Source organism: Musa acuminata, chromosome BXJ2-5, assembly GCF_036884655.1.
Source record: "Musa acuminata AAA Group cultivar baxijiao chromosome BXJ2-5, Cavendish_Baxijiao_AAA, whole genome shotgun sequence".
NCBI lineage: Eukaryota > Viridiplantae > Streptophyta > Magnoliopsida > Zingiberales > Musaceae > Musa > Musa acuminata.
In genome coordinates, this window is record NC_088342.1 from 45,065,598 (window position 1) to 45,090,184 (window position 24,587).

The following is a 24,587-nucleotide window of genomic DNA, read 5'->3' on the forward strand; positions in this document are numbered from 1 at the left end:
ATCCTTCTTATTAATTTGATTTGAAAAAACATGTTATCTTCTCCCATATATTTTTCAAATAATGTAATAAAAAAAGTCCCTCCTAATTTGTTTTATTTATTTATAAATAAATAAATAAATTACATATATATATATATATATATATATATATTTTTTTTTTTTTTTGAAGTGGCGCCGACTACCGAAGCGGTGTGAGGATGACAGCGCACGTATTTAAATACGCGGAATCGGGTCGTGTAGATAAGCGCTGGCTTTGGAAGATGTGAAGAGAAGTACGAAAAAGTGCCCTCCGCCTTTCTTCTCCACCTCTTTCTCGGGGGAGGAGGACGAAGGCCACGCCGTCGAGGAAGAAGAAGGGGAAGGACGGCGAGGTAGGGCTCCCGTGGCGGTTCATTGCTGAGAAGAGGAGAATCCGGTCGAAACTCTCGTGGTTTGTCTTCAGACCCGCGTCCAGTCGGAGATTCGAACCGGATCTCTGCTTCCGTTGGAATTGTTTTCTTTCCTCGCATTTGGATCTCTCGAAGCATGCTTCATCTTTGTCGGGTTTTGCAATGGCGTGTTGGGGTTTTTGACCTTGATCTGTTTGATTTTTGAACACAAGGTTTTGGAATTTGAAGGAGAATCTAATAAAGATAAGGTTTGGGGATGATTCGTTGTGAGCTAATGTGTTTTTTGGTTGATTGAAAGAGGGATTTTAACTGCTGGATGGATCCCTGTGACTTCTTGTTTGGGTTGAATGTATTAACGGAAAGACATGTTCTTTGGCGGTGGAATCGCTATATTTTTTTTCCTTTATATTTGTCGGAATATTTGTTTCGTTTAGACGGATTGCTTTTCTCCGTCAACTTTATTGGAGAAAATTCTACAGAAAATAAAAGTTAGAGAGCCTTCCTTCAAAAAATGGTGGTGAGATCTTGTTCATGAGTTAATTCTTGAGATCTGCTAATGTATCTTATAGGATTTAATCTTTAGTTCAGGTTAACCAAGAAGAGAGGAGTGCTGAAAGGTCTCATTTTCCATCATGGTGGCTTCCATGGCGACTTCGGCCTTCTTCCCTGTCCCGTCTTCTTCGTCTGTGGCCTCAGCAAAAGCACCAAAGCCCATCAATGAAGGCCCTGAGCGCTTGGGTATCCGAGGCATTGTTGCTAAGCCTGCCTCACAATCAGGGGCCATGGAGGTCAAGGCACAGGCCCAAGCAATTCCGAAGGTCAATGGTACCAAGGTCGGCCTGAAAGCTGAAGCTCAAACTGTCGAGGATGATGCTCCCTCGGCCCCAAGGACATTCTACAATCAGTTGCCAGACTGGAGCTTTCTTTTTGCTGCCATAACCACTATCTTCTTGGCAGCGGAGAAGCAGTTCACTCTTATTGACTGGAAGCCCAGGCGGCCTGACATGCTTGCTGATGCTTTTGGGCTCGGAAAGATGATGCAGGATGGACTAGACTTCAGGCAGAATTTCTCCATTCGGTCGTATGAGATAGGGGCAGATCGAACAGCTTCTATAGAGACTTTAATGAATCATCTACAGGTATGGCGAAAGATATTTGCTTGATTTTTTCACCTAATTTTTGAACCCTCTTTAGCATATTTCGCTCTTATTCTGTATGCAGGAAACAGCGCTTAACCATGCAAGGAGTGCTGGGCTCCTGGTTGATGGCTTTGGTTCAACTCCTGAAATGACTAAGAAAAATTTGATTTGGGTAGTAACCAAGATGCAGGTCCTTGTAGAACGATATCCTTCCTGGTATATTCTTTCTCTAGATTAGAACCATTGCTTCTCTTCTTGACTAATGACGAAATACTTGATTTTTGGCACATTCCATATTATGAAAAGCTTCAACGCTAAGCAAGTTATAGGTACAAGGGATTTTCTTTAATACTTTATATGTATGATTGCTACGTTTTTTGTTTTGTCTAGCATAAATTTTCTTCGGTACATGCAAGGAGAAATTGTCATCTATTTTTAACCTAAGCCTTCTTAATCTTTTTGACCGAGCTAAAAAGGGAAGCTTAGTGCATGAGGCTCCCACCAAAGAGTGTGCACCGCCTTTCTCCTGCAAGTAGCAACTATTGTGACTGGAAACCTGGTTTAACAGTTTTTCAGAGGATGCTACTTGTGTTAAAATTTACGTATTAAATTTACTGTTTTTCTTGAATAAATTGTTCTCTCTAGTTATGATTTAGTATTTTCGTGTTCTTAAGAATGCCTCTCCATTGCTTGCTTGGTCAAAGTGATTTACTTTTTTCATTCCTTCTATGGCAGTTTTATTATGCATTGTTTTTAAGTATGGTAATTTTATCCTTTTTTTTGTTTTTCAGGGAAGATGTTGTGGGAGTAGATACATGGGTGGCTTCATCTGGGAAAAATGGGATGCGTCGTGATTGGCATGTGCATGATCATCGAACGGGCCAAACTGTTCTGCGAGCGACGAGGTTGGTTCCTATATATGCCTTACATCTACATTCTTTTTACAGAAGATCTCATTCGGTGGTTGGAAAATTTACAAGTAAGCATATTTAATGCTTGTTTTGCAAATGTTATGTGGCTCATATGATGTTTCCTGGTTTTGGATTTCACATGCAGTGTGTGGGTAATGATGAACAAACTGACTAGGAGACTGTCTAAAATTCCAGAGGAAGTTAGAGCAGAAATAGGACCGTATTTTGTGGATCGTGATCCTATTATAGATGAGGATAGCAGAAAGGTTCAGAAGCTTGAAGATAATACTGCTGATTTTATTAAAAGGGGGCTGAATGTAAGTCTGTGATCCACATCTTTAGCTCTTGCAGATTTATTTGCTTGTTTCTGTAAATGCTATATATGTGGTTTGTAACTATTTCCCTTGCTATCAAATGCAGCCTCGATGGGGTGATTTGGATATCAATCAACATGTGAACAATGTAAAATATATTGGCTGGATCCTCGAGGTAACTTAGTTTATGTTACAAGATGTTAATTTGAAATGGAAAATGACAATTTAAGGCTACATAAGTGCAGTTGTTGCCTCTTTTTAAATCTTTCTAGTACATTGCTGGAAATTTCTTGTTTTCATCTCAAGTAAAAAAGGACGACATTGACATGTGATAAGCCATATGTTGAGTACTTTTGGATGAGTGTCTGTCTTATCTGACATGTAAGAAATATTCTGTTTTTAAAAAAAGGAAATAACCAGCTTCATTCTTAGAAGTACCTTTTCGGTAAAAACTTAATTGTTTCCATTTCATAATTAGAGCTGTCTTCAAGGACTCAACTAGCCGAATGATCTCCGTGGATGCTGCATTGTGTTACAAGATGAGTATAGATAGAGCCAATGTAAATGTGGGCACTAAGAGGTTGCAGATAACAAGTTATTTTACAGGTCTTGCTTGGTATTAGCTTATTGGTAAAATTGTTCTTCGCACCTGGTAGTCATGAATATCGAAGAATTATACTCAGATTATCATTGGTAGAATTGTTCTTCCATGGAAAAAGATATTGCCATTGCATTGAGTTACAAGATCTTATTTGAATGCTGAAGCTCTCGATGTTACAGTTCCTACATTCTGTAATTGCTCTTTTTTTTGGCATACCATATTTCAGACCATGAGTTCCAATTACTGCATGCTGACTACCTTAACCAATTTGCATGTGTGAAGATCTTAACCTTTTCACAATGTAAGAAGCATCTTAGATTCCCCACTCTGTTCTGTGGTGGTGGTTGCACATGGCATGTTGTGTCACTGCTTCCTTTTACTCTGTTTCTGAACATTCCTTGCCAGCATTGCTGGACCACTAAAAGTGCAGCAGTTTGCTGACCATTATCCTTCTGCATTTAATGTTATTAGGTTGGTGGACCTGCTCCAATTTGTTGCTATTGTCATGCTCGTAGAAGGACATGATTTAAGTAGTTATGTAGCGCTGAGTAATGACCACATCTTATTATTTTATTATGCAGAGCGCACCGATCTCAATCCTAGAGAGCCATGAGCTTGCCGGCATGACCTTGGAGTACAGGAGGGAGTGTGGGAGAGACTCTGTGCTGCAATCACTCACTGCTGTCTCCAACCATGGTTCCGATGGTTCACCAGAGGCTGGCATCGAGTGCCAGCATCTTCTCCGGCTGGAAAGCGGGGCTGAGATTATGAGGGGTCGAACAAAGTGGAGGCCCAAACCTGCCCAGGATCTCCAAAACATGGGGCCACTTCCAGCTGGGAACACATGATGCAATATGGATGGTTTAGGCCCCGGTTTTCCTTCATCTGTTGGTTTAGGATGGTCAGCCAGGCAAAGCCTTCTTTGGTTGGTAGAAAGAGATGGAGAGAACATATAATATTGCTTGTATTATTTGTAAGTTTCTTTCTTTCTTTAGTTTTTCCTTGTATTTGTCTCCTACCAACCAAAACCTCATTTCCATTTTGGATTCATATTGGTGCCTGCTATGAAATTAATTAGCATTATATGTAATTGTTTACAGTGTTCAAGCAGCTTAGTTTGCAGTCCTTTAAACCAGGGACTCTGGATCGCTATTTCACGGCACTACTGATATGTGATGTCATCATCGTCGTTCTTGTCTTCCTCTGCTCGCCCTTTCTCTTCTGTATGTTTTTCTTCTCCGAAATGTTGATCAAATTGTCAAAACAGGTCCAGTATCTGAAATGGTGATCCTTGGTTTAAACTCTGACCATGACACATCTGACAGTAAAAGAACCTACATTTTGAAGAGGCTCTTTTGTTTTGGTATTGGCTGCTTGCAGCAACTGGATGGTTAGGATGCAGTATTGGCTCCACTAATTAACATATGAGATGTGCCTATTATAAATGGTAACCCAAGCATTGTCACAGCATATGAAATTACGAGTATTAATATTAATATCAGAGACACAGGCAAGAACTGAAGTCCAATTATTTTGGAATGTGCCATATACCAACTTTGATCTTATCATTGGGAACCTTCTCCTGATGTAGGTGTTGTCCCAAAATGTCTTCTTTTCATTCAATAGCTTTTAGGTGGTTCATTGCCTTCTTCAGTTCAAGCATGCTGCTACCGCCAAGGAGAACCATAGATGGGAATGACGACAGACTTGACTTGGAGATACTTCTCCAAAGCATGCATTCCATTGTCCCTTCCGAATCCACTCATCTTGTATCCACCAAAAGGGCAATCGTTATCGAATACCAAGTAGCAGTTGATCCAAATGATGCCTGCCCGAATCGATCTCGAGAGTCGGTTGGCTATGTTGATGTCCTTTGTCACAATCCCAGCCGCCAGTCCATATCTTGTATCGTTGGCTCTCTCAATCGCCTCCTCGATTGTCCTGCCAGAAATCACACAGTTTTGGTAGCATACGAGTGTGTGTGTGTGTGTGTTTGTGCGCGCTCGCTCTAATGTTCTTTCTTCTCATCTTTATGTATGGCTTACTTGAACTTCATGAGGGACATGACAGGTCCAAAGATTTCATCTTGGGCTATCAGCATACTCTCCTGTTCCAAAAGATCGAATGCTGTTACAGAGGAAGAGTCGAATTGCATTCTCAGAATGCATCAATGGTTGTACAACTCTACCTTGACATCTGTGAAGATTGTGGGTTCAATGTAGAACCCTTTCTGACCACAGGCCTTTCCTCCTGTCAGTATGGTGGCTCCCTCTCTTCTCCCATGATCGATGTATCTGAGAACTTTCTCAAACTGCTTCCTGTCGACCTTCATCAGAGCAAGAGAAATCTATGAGGAAAAGAAAAGCAACATGGTGTGGAAGAGAACAGGGAAGATTACCTGAGGTCCTTGATGAACATGGGGACTGAAAGGGTCTCCAACGATCCAGGATTTGCAACTTTCTGCTATCTTTCTTACGAATTCATCATAGATTCCTTCTTGCACGTAGACACGAGATCCTGCCACGCAGATTTCTCCCTGCGATTGCGTACGAGTCATCGAAATGAAAACATGGGTGGCTAATGATTGGGTGAAAGAACCATCCATGCCTTGTTGTAAAAGATGGCCGTCCGAGCGAGTTCGACGGCCATGTCTATGTCTGCATCATCACAGATGATAACTGGCGACTTCCCACCCAGTTCAAGTGAGACAGACTTCAGATTGCTTCTTGCTGCTGCCTCCATCACAAGCCGTCCTACTTCTGTAGATCCTGTGAAACTAACCTGACACCAAAGGGATATTTCAATGAGCAAGCTGAATCTTCCCTTTAGAAGATAATTGGTGGATTGCCAGTACGAATCATCTGTCATCGAGTCGGAATCACCTTGTCCACATCCATATGAGAAGAAATGGCAGCTCCAGCTGTGGCTCCAAAACCGGTGACAACATTGAGAACTCCATCAGGAATACCTGCCTGCGATATGGACGTCGTTATGTAGTAGCATCGAAGACTTTTCTGTGAGAAAGAGCTGAATGATATCAGATTTCGCACCTGTTTGGCCAAGTGGGCACAGTAGAGAGCTGTGAGTGGGGTCTGTTCTGCTGGCTTGACGAGCATGGTGCAGCCGGCGGCCAGGGCAGGGGCGACCTTGAAGAAGAACATGATGGTAGGGAAATTCCAAGGGATGATGTGGCCGACTACTCCGATGGGCTCCCGCAGTGTGTACCCCTGAAACTCCCCTGACAGCTTCAGTGTCTCGCCATGGATCTTGTCCGCCGCCCCTGCGTAGTATCGGACCAAGTTCGAAGCTACTGGGACATCGTTCATCTTATTGAGAAAGAACAGCTTTCCTGCGTCTAAGCACTCGAGTGCCGCCAGTTCTTCTGCGTGCTGCTCGATCAGGTCTGCATATTTCATCATAATCTTCCCCCTTTCCTGGTCATGATTGAGAAGTTGCAGACGTCCATTTAGCAGGATGGTATAGTTCGAAGAAGCAATCAAGAGGGGGGAGAGGAAGAAACGTACAGAGCCGGACATGCGAGGCCACTTGCCATGGTCGAAGGCTTCTCTGGCTGCCTTCACAGCCAAGTCGACGTCTTCTTTGTCGCCGGCAGCGATGTTGGCGATCACTTCTCCGTTACGTGGGTCGAGTGATTCGAATGTTTTTCCTGTAACAATTAGAACGAGGAAGACAAAGGAAGAAGAAGAAAAGGTTCAGAAACAAGAGAGAGTATGTACGTCGACAAGTTAAGGAAGAGAACGCAAGTGGTTCTGTACCCGAGACGGCGTCGACGAAGCAGCCATTGATGAAGAGCTTGGTGAACTTGATCTCTGGCAGCTTGAGGCCATCGCCTGCGCTGCTATTAGCCTCGCTCGCCATGGCCGAGACGAAGAAGAGCTCCGGGTGCTGCTTCTGGCTTTAAGGTTTATGCTGATGGAATATATGACAGAAGGCTATGTTAGTTCATCGATAAGTGGTTTTGTATGGAGAGAGTGGTTGTTCTTGAATCATGTTCATGAACATGGTTCGTGAATCAAAATGATTGCCTAATATTTGATATGTTGATTAACCAACATTGATATGTTGAAAGATACAATGAGTTGCTTATGGTTACTGTCTCTCTAAGATTTCCTCCTTAATGTTAAATCATTTATTGCCTAATATTGCATATGCTAATGATTCACCCCTTAAAGATTAAGCTTTTCTCACGGACGTCAATCTTACATGTGACATTATGAGTGAGTTAAGTATGGATGTGAGATACACGTAGTTTAGACTTAATCCTTAACGAATTGAAAGTTAACAACGATATCTTTCATATGAGAATTAAATATTAGATTAGAGCATAGGTAGGTGGCATCAAAATTATCATAATATATTATTAGAGTAGATTAAGAGATGACACTAAGTTCATATAGTAAGTTGATAATATAGTTAAGTACTATAGAGGTGGTGACAATGACACGTTAATCTATGGTAGTCCGTGCTGTTGTTTTTTATTTCTTAGAACTCCGATTAATAGGGTTTGCTTCAAAATAGATAATTTATGTGGATGTCTTGGTATTAGTGTTTTTTACCCAATCAATATCGACAAAGGCACGATGATGATGTATATTTTTGATGAAGAATACCATGGTTGATAGTCCTTTTAAGGTATTATTAGACACTTTAATGTATATTAACGAGTAACAGAGGGTTGATGCATAGATTATTATAGTTTATTGACTATAAAAGAAATGTTTAAACGAGCGAGGGATAAGTACTAAAGTACTTATCTTATTGATATCATATGGAATCTATAGCAACATTATCATTATATAATTTTATTGACTTAGTGGAGGAGAGTGAGATAATAACCTCTTTGGTATTCTGCATATTTTTTTTGATAATAGGTATCAAATGTACTTTTCTTATGAGAGAAAAAACTACAAAATGTGAATATTGGCTCCACATATAGAAAACAGCTTAATGACCCTAGAACCAGTCTATTAAATTGCTTAAGAAATTATTTAATCTTAAAAAAATTATTGCTTATGACGATGATATCATCCACATAAACCAATAAGTATATGATGCCTCTTATTATCATAAAAATAAAGAACTATAGGATTTGAATTTAATAAAGTTGATAGACATAAAAAATGATTCAAATTCGGTATACCTTTTAAGAGTTCTTAGACATGGTTATGATGCTAAGAGAAACTAAACTAAGAAATTATTATATAAAGATATCATCGATTAAAATATCGTATAAGGAAGTGTTTTGTTAACCTCTAACTATCATAAGTGCCAACCTTAAAACTCAAAATAAGTTGAATTATCATATTTGATGATAGGATTGAATATTTTTATAAAATAAATACCAGATTATTAGTGAAATTCTTTAACTACTAGATGTTTTATATCTTATAATGAATTCATTTGAGTTCATTTGAAATATTCATTTAAACTCGATGATATTTTGTATGAGTTTGAATGATATAAGAGTTTATGTGATATTATGAAATAAGACATTATATTCCTTACACATTATTCTATAGAGATCAATGATCTGGCACTAAAGATTATATTTTTAAAGTATGTTATCATATGATATTTAAGCCCAGTAGAATGATCGAGTTGTGTTATGGAATGAGAATTGATGATGGGTTATTGACATGATCTTGATAACAAGGGTGTCATTTGATCGAGAAGATGACAAGGACATCTCTTGTGGCATCGAGGACATAGCTACGGTTGATGATACAAACTAATCGGGTCCAAAAGCCGATGGAAGAGTTAATAATTGCAAGCAAATAAGCTGTGACTGTACGTACTAAACAAGAATATTAATGGAGTAGGGATTTGGAGGATGATGGCTGGTTGAGTTAGGGAGCATAGAAATGGAAGGAGATAGTCTTTGAGGGAGTTTAGTATGCATCTTTATGAACTTAGTGATAGATGAATGTGATTGTGACTCTCATTATCGAAGGAGCAAGATTTTTTAAGGAAAAGTTGAATTCAATGAATATAACATAATATCATATAATTATTTTGTGAGTTTGAAGATCAAAATATTGAAAAATATTATGTTTAAAGAAGTACTCAATAAAAATATAGTTTAGATCTTGATTTTAACTCGCGTGAGGTGTATGTAGTATAAATAATCATATACTCCTAATTTATGAATGGTAGGAGGTTTGTATAATAGTGGTAACTATAATTGTTGGTTTACCGTGATTGATAACATTATATAATGGTTCGAAAGGCTATCCATAAAAAAAAGAGAATAGCATAGAGACTTAGTGTAGAAAGATGAAACCTGTTTCAAACTAGATGTTGATATTTTTATTCAATAGAGTTAATAAGTTATGGTGTGTGTGGTAATGACTTGTGATGTTATATATAATATAAATATTTTCAAGTGGTTTGATACAATATAGAAAAGATATCTAAGAGATAGTCTATAACTTCTGATACTAAGGCATAAGTCATAGTGTATAATAACTGTTATTGATTTTGAAACTAGAAAGAATAATGAGAGATTGACTATTATTAAAAGATGATAAATGAATGTTCAAGACAAGGATACCATGCATCAAATCGGGTAGCAATAAGAGTGATTGATTAAGTAATTTATAAAATAACTAGTAATGACTACTCATAGATATTATTTTTATTCTATCTTCAAATAAAAAATATCATCGTGCTTATATCTTTTAAAAAACATGAGTTAGGATATAATACAATGAAAGTATTATTTATTTATAAAATTATAAGAGAGAGATAGAGAGTTTCTTTAATATGAGATATATACAAAATATCATCGAGTTTAAAAATGATCATATTTGAAATAAGTGAGTGATAGGAATATTATTATCATCGCCAATGATGATATTAATAGAATATACGATAAAAGGTTATGTTAATTCATTCGTGTATAGTGTTATATATTTATAAATGTTAAGATAAGAGTGGTTATCTATGAATCTTGTTTGTGAATCAAGGTGATTATTCTCAAATAATTAAGGAGCATGATATGTTAAAAATACAATGTTTTATTTGTGATAAACAAATCAAGATTTCATGTCATTATTTTTTGCCAATCATTTATTGTCAAAGTATTTCTCATGATTCTTATTAAATCTAAAAACTTATTAAATTTGATAATTTATAATATTTTATATCCTAAATCTCTTATTTTTGTTAAAAAATATTTTTCTTGTCCCTTCTCCAACTTATGTTTTACATGAATCTTTATTTATAAAGAGATAAACTCAAGATTTTAACTTCGATTACGACATAAAATTATATCTTAATGATGACTCATACATAAAAAATTATATTTTAAAACGAAGGATATAGTAATAAAATAATCCATATTTAGGGTTCTTCGCCTTTGTCGTCAAACTTGCTGTGACTTTCTTAGGGTGCACGAAAAGAGAGATTGAGCATATCGCCACTTGTTCGTTAATTCCAACAAAGAATCAAATATTTATACCAAATCGATGGTATATGCGTCCCATACGTCACTATTCGTTTGCATTTGCTGTTGGTTTGGCGAAGAAAAACACAGGTTAGCCATATCTGCATTGTTCATCTCTCCAATTAAAGTAGTACTGACAGCTAAATCAACACGACGAAGCCAAATTTGATGCAGATGGGATCGTCTATCACTGCAATGCGATGATTCCATTAGAGGAGTACACTGATAGGTTAAAATAGCAGTGAAAGCCAAATCAATTCAGATGAGCACGTCATCTCTGCAAATTTTTGATGCAGATGTTCCCATTCTTTCCTCCTCCCAACTTTGCTTTTATCTTCTCAACATGGTGAAGACAAAGCACATCAGTCAATCGCATTCTGTGATGTAACTTAGGATTTGCTGATGGCCTAAAATTTCTTTGTTAATGTGAAATCTTATACATAAGAATTACTGAAATTGTTCAAAAAATATTAAAATTCAAGAAATCTATTTTTTGATTGGCTTTCTAAATGTATTCCGTAGCAAATTATTAAGAGAATATGAAATCCAAATCCATGTGATACACATTGTTTACTATCTTATTTTAATAGTATCTTCTTATAATACTTTTTATCTTCGCTAATTCTAAACCATATGTGTACAAAAATAATCATTCTTCATCTTCTTATCGGAAGATAATCTTTATCACTAGTCGATTCGAATCAGATTATAATCAAGTAGTTTATCGATTCCAAACCAAATGATTTTACCCTTTGTTGTGCCACTGTTCAGAGCTTGTAAAGTCTGTTTGTAATTTGCATTGTCTATTAAGTGTTTTTCGGAGATGTTTGCTTGTGGATCCCGATGGAGGTGTTCTCTTTAACCCGTTCTCTCTTTTGGTGGTCCTAAGGGACAATGAGAGGCTTCGGGGAGGCTGACGTTTGCGGATGGACACGCAAGGGTACCATACGACTTAGGCAAAACCAGCTAAGTCCGTGAAACTAGATAAATTTGATTACAAAAATAAAAATAAAACATAAATAAGATCTATAGTATAGTGGTCAAATTCTTAAATTTAAATCTAATAAATTTTTGGATTTGAATATTGATAGAGCCATTTAGTTTTATTAAAAAAATTATAATTTTATTTTTTATAAAGTTTTTTTACTTATGTTATTATACTTACTATAGTTATATATCTATTTTCAAATTTAAAAATAATATTATGATTTTTTATATTTAAAATTATTTAATAAAAATATTAATAGTTCGAATTGAAATCAAAGAATCAACCATTCTAGTTCTATTTTGAAAAATCGGAATCAATGATTTTGAAATCAAAATCAATAAATCCAGAATTATGATTACCGTTAATTAAAGGTAAATAAGAGTTATATTTAATAAAAGATATTTATTATATTTTTCTTTATTTTAATTTTTTAAAAATGATAAGTGACAAAATGATATTCGAGTTTATATCAAAATATTTATAAACTAAACTAAATTAGCTAAAATCTTCTCTCTTTCCAAATTTTAAGAGCGACAAATGTTAGATTTAATGAGTTGCATTTCCATGTTACCAAATAATGACATCATAATTGTCTTTCTTAGCCAACCGTTGAGAAGGGTATTATTGTCCAACCGACCCGATAAATATAACGGACATGTCCTCTTCCTTCCTTCCCTCCCGCCGCCTCCTCTTCCACCCTCCATTTCTGGGAGTCTCCCCACCGAAGCCGACGGACCTCCATCTTCGACGCTAAGACAACCTTTAAAGGCCAACCCGAGACTTCTGTGCACGCTCCGATACCGATTGGTGCCCTCTTCGTCGACAGCCATGAACCGCCGGGAGATCTTGACATGGGTCTGCTGCGCCACCGTTGCCGCCGCCTTGGTCTTGGCCTCACCCGCGGCGGCCCTCGGCGTGAACTGGGGAACCATAATGTCCCACCCCTTGCTCCCCACCACCGTCGTCCAGATGATCAAGTCCAACGGGATCACGAAGGTCAAGCTGTTCGACGCCGACTCCTGGACGGTCAGTGCCTTCGCCGGGACCGGGATCGAGCTCATGCTCGCCATCCCCAACGATATGCTTAAGCGTATCAGCAGCGACTACAGCCACGCCCAAGATTGGGTGAAGGAGAACGTCACCAAGCACGATTACGACGGAGGAGTCAACATCAAGTATCTCCATCCATCTTCTCAACACTACTTCAACTTGTTATCACTAACACATATCTTCATCTTTTGATCTGCAATATGGATTCTGTTTATTGGTCATAAGCCTGTTTGATTTGTAGATGAGCAGTTCTTTTTCTTTTCCATTGGGTATTTGTTTTCATCTATAAGCAATTTATAGGAAAAGCAATTCATAGTAGTCAGGTCTTAGTCATACCAGTATCTAATTATTGTTCTTCTTGTGCATTCTTTTACAGGTATGTTGCCGTAGGCAATGAACCTTTCCTAAGGAGCTACAATGGCTCCTTCATGAAGACCACATTCCCTGCGCTCAAGAACATCCAGAAGGCGCTCGACGAAGCCGGCGTCGGAAACCGAATCAAGGCCACTGTCCCCTTGAATGCCGACGTCTACAACTCCCCGGAAAGCAACCCGGTGCCGTCCGCGGGAGACTTCCGCAGCGACATCCATAGCCTCATGGTCGACATGGTGCGCTTCATGCACTCCAATGGTGCTCCTTTCGTCGTCAACATCTACCCTTTCCTCAGCCTCTACCAGAACCCGGACTTTCCAATCGACTTTGCCTTCTTCGACGGCGGAGGGCGCAACCTGAACGACCGGGGCCACCAGTACACTAACGTGTTCGACGCTAACTACGACACGCTGGTGTGGTCGCTGAAGAAGGCCGGCGTGTCCGACATGAAGATCATAGTCGGGGAGGTCGGCTGGCCGACCGACGGCGACAAGAACGCCAACACCGAAAACGCGAAGAGGTTTTACGACGGATTCTTGAAGAAGATGGGGCAAAACGAGGGGACGCCGATGAGGCCCGGGCACATGGATGTCTACCTGTTCGGCCTGATCGACGAGGACATGAAGAGCGTTCTGCCGGGCAACTTCGAGCGGCACTGGGGGATCTTCACCTACGACTGCAGGCCCAAGTTCCCGATGGACCTCTCCGGCAAGGGGAATGACAAGTACTTGAAGCGCGCGACCGGCGTGCAGTACTTGCCGGAACAATGGTGCGTTCTAAACCCAGACGTGAAGCAGCTGAGCGCGCTGGGGCCCAACTTGGACTACGCCTGCTCCCTGTCCGACTGCACCGCGCTGGGCTACGGCTCCTCCTGCAACGACTTGGACCGCGGCGGCAACGCCTCTTACGCCTTCAACATGTACTTCCAGATGCAGGACCAGGACGTGAGGGCGTGCAACTTCGAGGGCCTTGCGGTCATCACCACCGAGAACGCGTCGCGCAACGGCTGCCTGTTCCCGGTGCAGATCGTCAGCGCCGCCCGTCCGGCTGCCGTCGCCACCGCCCGAGCGCTTCTGGTGGCAGGAATTGCCGCAATTCTGCTTTTGTGAGTGGAGGAATGGCAACGAAACAAAACACCCATTTGCACTTCACCTCATCATTCGGAACAAATGTCATTTAAGAAGCCAATTTCTACACTCATAGATTTAATGCATTGCTAGTCGTGGCAGTCCAATTCATCCAATGGATCTGTTCATTAATTTTAAGAGGGCATGTTAACATACCACTCGGATACTGCTAATTTAGCAATTATATATATAAAGTCTTGAATTCGAATAATATATTTACTATTTTATTTCAACATTATTGCTTAATTTTATCATATTTTTTATTTAAATATAAAATAATTTTAGCTTGTTACATTATGATCTTTGTGTTAGATTACTAATTTGTTTAGTGGAAAGATGGAAAAGATGTGATACAATTGAGATAACCGCCTAAACCTATGAGATATATTTTTTAGATATTTCATTATAAATTTATAATATCTCTCCTTTTTTTTCTCCGTCGTGCATCTGCACACCGTCCCGACCGTTACGCGCATTGTTACGGCCAAGGGGTTCGGAGTTGGTAAGTCGGGTACATCTCACGGTGCGATAACCGCCCCTGTTGCTGTCCATCGTCTCATCACCAACTCGTGACCTTTTTCTGGTCCTCGAACCGGTGACGGCACCGGCGATTTCTATTGATGCGGAAAACAGAAATCAGATCCCCTGAAACGACGGGATCCGTCTTACCCCTCGCGCTTAGTCGGTGGTGTTTTCGTAAATAGCTCCGAATACGACACTGTTTAACCGTCACGCTGAACCAACAAGCCCAACCGCCGGCGAAAGCGCCAAACTTTTGAGTCGACGTCATCGCCGACACGTGCTGAATCCCCCATCGCTTTCCCAGATGGATTAGGATTTCCCACAATCCAACTTCTATTCGGATGAAGGCGTCTTCCAACATCCGACCGTCGGATGATGCCCTCACCCCGTTTTAATACGAATCGTTTTGGGATCAGGGTTGGACAGGATCCCGACGCTTCGGAGATTCCAATTCCTTCCGGGTTACTATAAAAGACCCTTCGCCTTCCTTTCCACGGCCGCTTCAACCACTTCGAGGTTTCCTCCAAAAAGATCGAGGGGGAGGCCCTAAGAAATCTCGAGGAAAAGGAGCGAAAGCGTGACCCTAGATCGGCTAGTTTCGGCGATCGTCCCAGTGTACTTTTCCGGTGGCAATGGCAAGCACCTCGGCAGCGCTGTCGCAGCTCTCACCGCTGCAGATATCGTCGACGCAGGCGCAGGGCGGGGCGTTCGGCAGGGCGTCTCTGTACGTCGGGGACCTTGATCTCGCCGTCAACGAGGGACAGCTGTACGATCTCTTTAGCCAGATCGCGCCGGTGACCTCCGTTAGGGTTTGCAGGGACCAAATCCGCAATGTCTCCCTCGGCTATGCTTATGTAAATTTTCACAGTCTCCAGGACGGTAAGAACCATTCGAATCTCAATTAGTTTTATCATTGATGTTTCGGTTTCTTGCTCTGCTCTTGATAAGGTGTACTAGTCTTTTATGATCGCTGCCTTCATGCGCTGGTTTTTGGAATTGACATTGTGTTTGTCTTCTGCTTTTGGAAATTAATGTTGATGACGATCACTTCATGTCGTGCTATTTGTTGCTCTGTAAAAAGTCTTTTGTTGCTTCAGACTTATGGTTCAGATTTTGATTTTTGAGTTCTTAATTTCTTATTACGACTCTTATCGTGTACTAGTCACGAATTTACTTAAGATCTATTGGTGTTAATTTGACACTACTGACCGGGTAATATCCATAGAACGGACCAAGTAGCCGAGTATTATATTGATTATATCAAGATGTTGCCTCAACAGAGCAAGTATGACAATTTTGACATGGAAGAATCTTGTGTAGTAATGTGCTAAATTTTGGGGATTGTCTTTTGAAGCCCTGTAATCGATGTTTGTTTATTATGGATCACATAAGATAGTTCAAGTGTCATTGCTTGAATGATCTAGAAGGGTATATGTGTAGTAACCTTTATGATCACTAGTGGATCTTGATATCATTTCTTTTGGACAAATTTTTCTAGAAAAGCCTCATACTTTGGGGTCTTCTGAGATCGTATCACTAAAACAAACAGATGTTTTTATTTATTTTGTTTTGTTGTCTTTGTGGTTCAACCTGGCCTCCACCTGCTAATTTTATCAGGCTGATATAATATATATGAGGGTTGTTAATTAGGTAGTCATCTTTTAGGTTTTGCTTAAATTGCAAGTTTCTTTTCTGGCTATCATTAATGCTACTAGTAATTCTAACTTCTAAGTTCAGTATCATATTACTTTCATAAATTTCTCTGTGAGTTTTAAGAATAAAACAATGGAAGATAAGGGCAGGTTAAGCTGTAAGCAGTCAATTTGCCCATATGTTTCAAAGGATTATAAATTGTATCCGTAGCAGAGAACCATAGTAAACTGTAAGCAGTAATTTTGCCCTATTTTTTTAGAAGGATTACAGATCGTGCTTGGTTTCTACGTTATAAGTTTCTGATCACTGAAATGTTTTCCTTGTAGTTTTGTGATTGAACTGATGATTCTTTTGAATAATGGTGACAAACAGTTTCATATTTTTTTTTTTTCATTTTTAAGTAAATTAAGCAATATGACATTAAAAGCTTAACTTTCTGAAATAATTTTGATCCCAGTTTATGAGATACAACTTGTAAGTTGTAACAATAAAATTATATATGCCTTCATTATATGGAAAGGTTATTTTATTTTTTTGCACAATCTTGCCAATGAATTTAATTGTATGACATAATCCTCAATTTTTTAAACATGAACCATCTGGACCTTATTATTCAAATGCTTTGCAGCTACCCGTGCCCGGGATGTCTTGAATTTCACACCACTAAATGGAAAACTCATAAGGATTATGTTTTCTAATAGAGATCCCAGTATCCGGAAAAATGGAGTTGGTAATGTATTTATTAAAAATCTTGACAAAACAATTGACAACAAGTCACTGCATGATATTTTTGTCGCCTTTGGTACTGTTCTCTCTTGCAAAGTGGCTACTGGTATCACCGGTCAATCAAAAGGATATGGTTTTGTTCAGTTTGAAAATGAAGAGTCTGCTGAGAGAGCTATTAGCCGACTAAATGGAATGTTGATTAATGACAAACCTGTTCATGTTGGTCACTTTGTTCGACGCCAAGAAAGACATCAACCTGATGGGCCTCCAAAATTCACTAATGTGTATATTAAAAATTTGCCTGAACCTTACACTGATGAGGACTTGAAAAGTTACTTTGGGGTATGTGGCAACATCACAAGTGGAGTTGTCATGAAAGATGTAAATGGAAAGTCTAGGGGATTTGGTTTTGTAAATTTTGAGATGCCGGAAGCTGCTGCTGCTGCAATTGAGAAATTTAATGGAACAGCTTTGTTTGATAAAGTTTTGTATGTTGGGAAAGCTCAGAAAAAGTCTGAAAGGGAAGCTGAATTAAGGGCCAAATATGAACAGGAGCGAAATGGAAGATTGGAAAAACTTCAGGGGCTTAGCTTATATTTGAAGAACCTTGATGATTCTATAAATGATGAGAAACTAAGGGAACTGTTCTCCCCTTTTGGTACCGTAACTTCTTGCAGGGTAAAAAATCTGAACCACTAACCTTCATTTTAGTAAATTTCAGGCAGGTTTTTAAGTCTTTGTATGTTATTCTATGATTCTATCCAGGTTATGCTTGATACCCATGGGCAAAGCAAGGGATCTGGTTTTGTAGCCTTTTCTTCCTTGGATGAAGCTAATCGGGCTGTAAGTAAAGCAACCATGCTTAGGAACTGCTATCCTGTTTTATTTTATGATTTAGACATTCTTGCACTTTTTAAAATGTATATCTAACATGCAATGCCCTTCAGATTAATGGATTGAATGGGAAGATGGTAGGAAAGAAACCATTGTATGTAGGTATATTTCAACGCAGGGAGGAAAGAAGGGCTATGTTGCAGGTATATAATTACTTAGCATTCTAGTACATCAATTATTTGGGAAATTTTCTATATTTTGCAGATTGTTGGCCAATATCTACTTTTTGTTTATTGCTGAGCTCCAATTATTCATGCTTGTTATCAGTGCAGCTTTAACATAAGTACAGTCTTATCAAGCATGTAAGATCTATTACAGTTCTTGAAAATTTTGGTTCTGGCAAGTGGCACTACAGTAATATTTGAAACTTTATGGTTTTTCCTTTATTTTATAATGGCACACTTGTTCCATGATTGGCATACCAGATTGAAATCTGAAGTGTATTCAAGCTAGTGACCCAGAGCATGGGGCCCTCCTGTGAGAGGCTACTTGTTTTTGAATATGCACTTGCTGATATTTCACCTCACCCTCGATGTATTCTGTAATGTCACTGTATTGCACTTGCTATAATTTCTATATACATGCCTATTACACCTTTTGATGTTTAGGAAATTTAACTCATCTTCATATGTTGTATCATTCTTTACCTTTTTTTATGCCTTCATTCTTTTATGTATCTCGATGAGTTTCCAGTCCTCAGAAAAATAAGATCTAATTCTCAGTTTATGAAGGCTGAATAATCGATTGAGTTATTCTGATATCTCAGCTGGTCTGTAATGCTTTTGGTGTAGAAATACAATGATAACAAGTCTGGTTCTATGCTGGTTTTGATGTTTAGTTATTTGAACTTTAAAGACAATGTGTTAAGATTAGTATGAAATTGTTAGTTGATATGAAGCTATGGTATAATTTGTCCTGCACATAAATCAGGTTTTGGACCTGGATCTTTGTGGATCAAGCCATAAATTAGGTGTAAGTCAAACATGAATCGTACATCATTCTCCTAAATTAAGTCATTAAGGTACGAAATAAGGGTTCAGATTTACCATATTTTGTAGAGATTAATCACCGGATCTTCAAACATCCTTGAGAAATTAGTCTTGTCTTTCAACAAACTCTTGAATAAGACAATTAAATGGTAGGGAAAAGGTCCATAAAGATAGTTGAGATGAGGGAAAGAAAAGAGAGATAGAGTAAGGGAAAGAAGATTGATGATGGATGGTTTCAAGAATGAAAAGAGGAGTGACAGGAAGGGAAATGGAATAGACCTGTTAGAAGTGAAAAGAGGGCTTGACACCTCGGAGACCTGGGTCTGTAGGGGGCCTAAATTTTGTTGGAACCTTGGCAACATCTAGACTGTATGGAATATTGCCGTTCTTGCTTTTTTCCACATATAAGTGTTTTACTATTTTTTTATTTTGAATTTCATTTTTGTATATTTCAATTTTATCTTGATATATGGATTTGGTTGACTCTTATTGGACAAGTGGAGGAATAGTATAAATTCTGTAATTTCATTTTTTCTGTCATTTGTATAGTTTGCGTTTTTACCTGGATTTTGCTTCCGACATGACTCATTAGACTTGTTTGCAGGCTCATTTTGCTCGTCTCAATTCTCCGGGAGCTCTGGCACCTGCCATGCCCACCATGCCTGGATACCATCCTGTTCCATCCAGGCTTGCCCCTCAGCAACTCTATTTTGGACAGGGTGTTTCCAGCCTCATTCCTTCTCAGCCTGCAGGCTACGGATACCAACCGCAACTTATTCCAGGCATTCGCCCAGGTGTTGTTCCAAACTACATGATGCCTTACAGTCCACAAAGGCAAGGGCAGCTTGGACAGAGAACAGGGTCTAGACGAGGAGGTGGGACACCACAGTTAATGCAACAGCAACAACAAGTAAGCTTTCATTCTGGCAAATGTTGTTACTTTTGTTTAAATACATTCACTAATGTTTTTCTCACATATTATATGAACTTGTGACTTAGTACAACTAGTTGGAAATCTCTCAAATGTCTAATTTAATCTTTAATCTTTACATAAGATGCCAGCCGGGCTTCTGGTTTCTTTGAACTTCTTGCAACTTGCTGGTCCATTCTTACTGCTGATGAAAATGTTCAAATCATTTACCAATTTAGATTGATATCCTGATGTTTCTACTCAACATACATGTTCCCTGAGTTATTCATGACTCATTACTCTGTCATTCTGATGTGCTTTGGTTCAGTTTTTCCTTTGAGGTCCTAATATAATAAAATTCTCTTTATTCAGGTTTTTCTTTATACGGCACACTCCCTGTCATTCTGAGGGCGTGCTTTATAATTGTCCCAGAGATCTTTTATACATTTTTTGCTTCAAACCTGGTGCAGAATTCTATTTATATACCACAAGTTGGAATAACATTACACTTCTATATTTTCAGAGCCCAACTTACACCAATCTGCTAATACTTGCTGAGTGAATTGAGGGAAACAATTGCCATTGCATATTTCATTTAATTGATCTCATACTTGAATCTTCTAAAATTATTATTTCTGAAGTTAAAGTGCAAGCAATTTGTGAAGTCCTTTGATCATCAGGTTCTCACTTATGATTTATCTTCTAAAATTATTATTTCTGAAGTTAAAGTGCATGCAATTTGTGAAGTCCTTTGATCATCAGGTTCTCACTTATGATTTTAAGCCTAGCTTAACATTAGTATAATGTGTACTTTCTGGTTCAAAAAGTTTGTCGTTTCTTAGGATCTTAGTTAAAATTCCTAAGCCTAACTCGATTAGCATTGTTATTCTTTCTGGTTCAAAAAGTTTGTTGTTTCTTAGGATCTTAGTTAAAATTTCTAAGCCTAACTCGATTAGCATTATTATTCTTTCTGGTTCAGAAAGTTGTAGTCATTTCTTTGGATTTTTGATATAATTCACCAAGAATGCTTGTATTGTTGAATGATCACAAAGTTTTGTTTAGAGCTCCATAATTCTATAATCTTTCTGGTACCATTGGTACTTATTTCATTTTGCAACAGATGTTTTATTACTTGATTTCTTTTAGAGTTATCTTGCTAATGTTATGCTTATTGTCTACAAACGGAACCAATATTTATCATCACCAAAATTGCACTATCTTTCTTTGTTGATGAAGCTTCTTTTTACTGCATTGTCATGACCTGTGACTGTTCATGTTCAGATAATTCAGCAGAATGCTAATCAAGGCTTTAGATACATGCAAAATTCTCGAAATGGGGTTGACCCGATGATGTCGCCTCAGGGTCTGATGGGTTCGATGATGCCCATGCCACTTGATGCAAGTGGTATTCATATCACTTCAGTGGACGCAGTACATCCTTCTCCAATTCCAATTATGACTCTTGCCTCTGCTTTAGCTTCTGAATCTCCTGAGCGTCAAAGACTGGTAAGAATGTTTTGATTGGCAAACATGCTGCTAGATGTTAAGCTTTCAGAAACATAGTATGACAATGCATCAGTTAATTTTTCAAATGTCATTTCTACGTCTGTAGTCAGGATGACTGCTACTTTTATCATAATCATTATATTGCTAATTCTTTGATGATACCTTGGCATTAGTTTGGGCATGCAATGTAATCATGCAGGCACCTCAAGATATCCTTTTCCTCTCTTTGAACATTTTGCTTTACCTTCCATCCATCTTTTGTTGCTATTTTCTTTTGATTTCAGAGTTATGTTTTGATCAACAATGAAATAAATTGGTTCTAGAGTCGTGCCATATAGATCTTAATGTTCAATATGGATCTATGTACCTTGGTTACTATATATAGTGTCATATCATGCCACATGCAAAAGCACTAGTTGACCTAATTAATTATGCAGGGAGTCTATAGAAACCCTTGACCACACATTGAACTTATATGATAGTTTGCTTCACAGATTCTTCTATGTAGTATTTGCACCTAATCCTTTTCGAGTATTACTGGATTTCAATGCCTCCATTCACTTCTTCAGTTTTCCAATTAATAGCTCTCTTCTGACCTCTGAATAATTATTCTTGTACCCAAGGAATAATTTTACTGTTTCTGTGGTTAATCTATCAAGTGCTAAGTTGATAGATTGGTGGTGCTGATCTCTGGAATTTGTCCTTAAGATGCTAGGAGAGCAACTATACCCCCTTGTGGAACGAATAGAACAGGAGCAAGCTGGCAAAGTGACCGGGATGCTGCTTGAGATGGATCAAACTGAGGTGCTACATCTTATTGAATCTCCAGATGCACTTAAGAAAAAGGTGGTGGAAGCCATGGAAGTCTTACGCTTAGCGCATGCTACTGGTCCAAATGCTCTTGATCAAATCGACTAGGTAACCTAAATTAACATTTATTTCACCATAATTGTGTGATTGAGATATTTCATATCGTTCTTGGCTCCACAATTGAACCTGGATTGTCATTTTTCCGTTTTTGGGATATTTGGCATGACCGAGGAAAGAGAGTTTATGTACCTAACGGATATTTTTCTGGATTTTTTACTTTTGGACAAAAGTGGCCTACAGGGTTTTAGGTTTTAGGAATTATTTGTTTATAATAATGCTAGTACTTTTAAATGATTCTACATTGGCCATTGTAATGATTCATTGTTTATTGGTATTGGACCTGCTGAAGCATGTTTAAGATCAACATACTTCATTTCCCAATCATGTGAAGGTCATCCTGCCAGTGGCATATGCAAAGAGTGTGTGTGTGTGTGTGTGTGTGAGAGAGAGAGAGAGAGAGAGAGAGAGAGAGAGAGAGAGGATGATGAGATGATAAGTGGAAGGAAAAACAAACAAGAAAAGAAAGTGAAATTTTAAAATAAAATGCTACATGTTTCGTATTATATTTCTTAAATCTATGGTTCAGTTATTTAGTTCGGCCAATTGTGCTTGAGGAAAGACTTGTTTGCATGCAATCAAAATAACCTTATCAGAATTGTTAGGGAATGTGCATTGGTAATGTGAAAAGATGCTTCAGCTATGAAGGCCATATCAAGTGCATCAAATGCCCTGGTTAAGATGTTTTGATCGGAGCCTGAGTCGATGAGTTTGATTTTAGTCTTGAACTTAAGTACAAAGCGAATCGAAGTATTCGAGAGAAAAGAGGAAGAGGTTGTGAACATTAGCAAGATATATTTTTTAGCTACAAAGGCCACACTATGCAAGTCCCATGCTTTGCAAAAGGGCATGTTGAGCACTTTGCATGCTATCTCTAATAAGGTACTTTGAGCATGAAGAGATGTTTCAATCATGAAGGCCGTATTAGACACTTTAATTGATTAGGTAACACCATGTGCTAGGAGGTAGTTCGGTTGTGATCTTGTGTCTTCCTCCATCGTGTAATCGACTTGGTGCAAGTAAGGCAATCTGCTTGGATCGTGCAATGATCGGCTTTATTAGATGCAGTGGCGTTGATGGCATGATCAACATGAGGGTGCAGTGGACTCGAGAAAAGGGGGTTACAGTAATGTGAGAACATAATCAACTTGAGAATGAATGGTCGACTTGAAGGCACAACCAAAATAAGGACATGGCTGACTGCCTTGAAAGCACGACCAACATGAAGAAATGGCCAACATAGAACACAATCAATGTGAAATACGACTGACGTAAGGATGTGACTGTCTTGATAACACGAACGATCAACTTGAAGATGCAATTGACTTGAGTCAGACATGTCCAATGTGATCAAGTTATGACCCAACATAGAACACAACCAATTCAAAATACGACTGACATTAGGCTGTGACTACCGTGGTATCAAGAACAAGTCAGATGCAAATGACATGAGTCAGACATGTCCAATGTGATCAAGTTATGGCCGATCTAACGATGTGATTGACTACCTCATGTAGTTGGTTACATTTAGTATCCCGATCCTTACATTTTAAAAGTTATATTTATATTCTTATAATTATGAAAATAAAACATCTAGATCAATTTATCATTATGCACTATATCTACACCGCTAGGAGATAAGACCGCTCTATATCTACATCGACGTTGATATAATTGTCGAATGACGAAAGGGCTACTCGATATTTACATCAGCATAAACGTAAATGTAGAACAATGAAAATACTACTAATACAGATACCGAGTGACCCTTTCACAGCTCGATAACTACATCAATGTTAATACAAATATAGAACAACTCTTACCTCTTATCGTCACTCTCCTCATCCATAACCTTAACGACAGTGTCGCTCACCACCATCGACTGAAACATTAAAATTATCTATTTATCCTTTATTTTTTATATTTTTGTTGATGAAACCGATAACATTACGATAAATAGACCTAAATGTTTTACTTTCGTAATTATAATGCCAATGTAACTTTTTAAAGTGTAAAACTCGAAATACCAAAAATAGTTAACTATAGGGGATAATCTTAACCCTCAACTTGACAATAATTATTTTAAGAGCATAAGCACAACCGA

At 38.5% G+C, this 24,587-nt stretch overlaps 4 protein-coding genes across 7 annotated transcripts; 3 read left to right on the forward strand and 1 right to left on the reverse strand.

The window, feature by feature from the left end:
* Window positions 1–241: 241 nt before the first annotated feature.
* LOC103986019 (palmitoyl-acyl carrier protein thioesterase, chloroplastic) lies at window positions 242–4,444 on the forward strand. 4 transcript variants are annotated; one of them, XM_065109857.1, is made up of 7 exons: window positions 242–430; window positions 973–1,528; window positions 1,611–1,744; window positions 2,320–2,433; window positions 2,585–2,756; window positions 2,860–2,928; window positions 3,936–4,444. In XM_065109857.1, exons 2-7 carry the CDS (start codon window positions 1,022–1,024, stop codon window positions 4,200–4,202), a joined length of 1,263 nt encoding a protein of 420 aa, XP_064965929.1. In that variant the 5' UTR covers window positions 242–430; window positions 973–1,021; the 3' UTR covers window positions 4,203–4,444. The 4 variants fall into 4 exon arrangements, with proteins under 4 accessions (XP_064965929.1, XP_018681224.2, XP_009402156.2 ...); XM_018825679.2 differs by having other exon boundaries at window positions 978–1,528; XM_009403881.3 differs by having other exon boundaries at window positions 244–371.
* A 577-nt stretch (window positions 4,445–5,021) lies between these two features.
* Window positions 5,022–6,890, reverse strand: LOC135611608 (aldehyde dehydrogenase family 2 member C4-like). The gene is made up of 6 exons (XM_065107242.1): window positions 6,237–6,890; window positions 5,953–6,135; window positions 5,753–5,890; window positions 5,543–5,680; window positions 5,400–5,461; window positions 5,022–5,295 (listed from the first exon to the last, which is right to left on the reverse strand). The coding sequence occupies exons 1-6, from the start codon at window positions 6,888–6,890 to the stop codon at window positions 5,022–5,024; spliced, it is 1,449 nt and encodes a 482-aa protein (XP_064963314.1).
* A 5,793-nt stretch (window positions 6,891–12,683) lies between these two features.
* On the forward strand, window positions 12,684–14,338 carry LOC103986046 (glucan endo-1,3-beta-glucosidase 8-like). Its single transcript, XM_009403917.3, has 2 exons — window positions 12,684–12,982; window positions 13,234–14,338. The coding sequence occupies exons 1-2, from the start codon at window positions 12,741–12,743 to the stop codon at window positions 14,336–14,338; spliced, it is 1,347 nt and encodes a 448-aa protein (XP_009402192.2). The 5' UTR covers window positions 12,684–12,740.
* A 1,066-nt stretch (window positions 14,339–15,404) lies between these two features.
* LOC135612991 (polyadenylate-binding protein 5-like) lies at window positions 15,405–22,610 on the forward strand. Its single transcript, XM_065109859.1, has 7 exons — window positions 15,405–15,757; window positions 17,160–17,935; window positions 18,023–18,100; window positions 18,205–18,294; window positions 19,745–20,050; window positions 21,332–21,556; window positions 22,265–22,610. The coding sequence occupies exons 1-7, from the start codon at window positions 15,511–15,513 to the stop codon at window positions 22,472–22,474; spliced, it is 1,932 nt and encodes a 643-aa protein (XP_064965931.1). The 5' UTR covers window positions 15,405–15,510; the 3' UTR covers window positions 22,475–22,610.
* Window positions 22,611–24,587: the final 1,977 nt, after the last annotated feature.

Bases quoted from the DNA above. Each gene is read 5' to 3' on its own strand.
- LOC103986019 (XM_065109857.1), top strand. From the start codon at position 1,022: ATGGTGGCTTCCATGGCGACTTCGGCCTTCTTCCCTGTCCCGTCTTCT. The intron at 1,745-2,319 runs GTATATTCTTTC...TTTGTTTTTCAG, and splicing joins GTAGAACGATATCCTTCCTG to GGAAGATGTTGTGGGAGTAG. The intron at 2,929-3,935 runs GTAACTTAGTTT...TTTATTATGCAG, and splicing joins ATATTGGCTGGATCCTCGAG to AGCGCACCGATCTCAATCCT.
- LOC135611608 (XM_065107242.1), bottom strand. From the start codon at position 6,890: ATGTCCGGCTCTGTACGTTTCTTCCTCTCCCCCCTCTTGATTGCTTCT. The intron at 5,681-5,752 runs GTAATCTTCCCT...GCTCTGATGAAG, and splicing joins ATGTTCATCAAGGACCTCAG to GTCGACAGGAAGCAGTTTGA. The intron at 5,296-5,399 runs GTAAGCCATACA...GATTTCTGGCAG, and splicing joins ATGTCCCTCATGAAGTTCAA to GACAATCGAGGAGGCGATTG.
- LOC103986046 (XM_009403917.3), top strand. From the start codon at position 12,741: ATGTCCCACCCCTTGCTCCCCACCACCGTCGTCCAGATGATCAAGTCC. The intron at 12,983-13,233 runs GTATCTCCATCC...ATTCTTTTACAG, and splicing joins GACGGAGGAGTCAACATCAA to GTATGTTGCCGTAGGCAATG.
- LOC135612991 (XM_065109859.1), top strand. From the start codon at position 15,511: ATGGCAAGCACCTCGGCAGCGCTGTCGCAGCTCTCACCGCTGCAGATA. The intron at 15,758-17,159 runs GTAAGAACCATT...AATGCTTTGCAG, and splicing joins TTTTCACAGTCTCCAGGACG to CTACCCGTGCCCGGGATGTC. The intron at 18,101-18,204 runs GTAAGTAAAGCA...AATGCCCTTCAG, and splicing joins TGGATGAAGCTAATCGGGCT to ATTAATGGATTGAATGGGAA.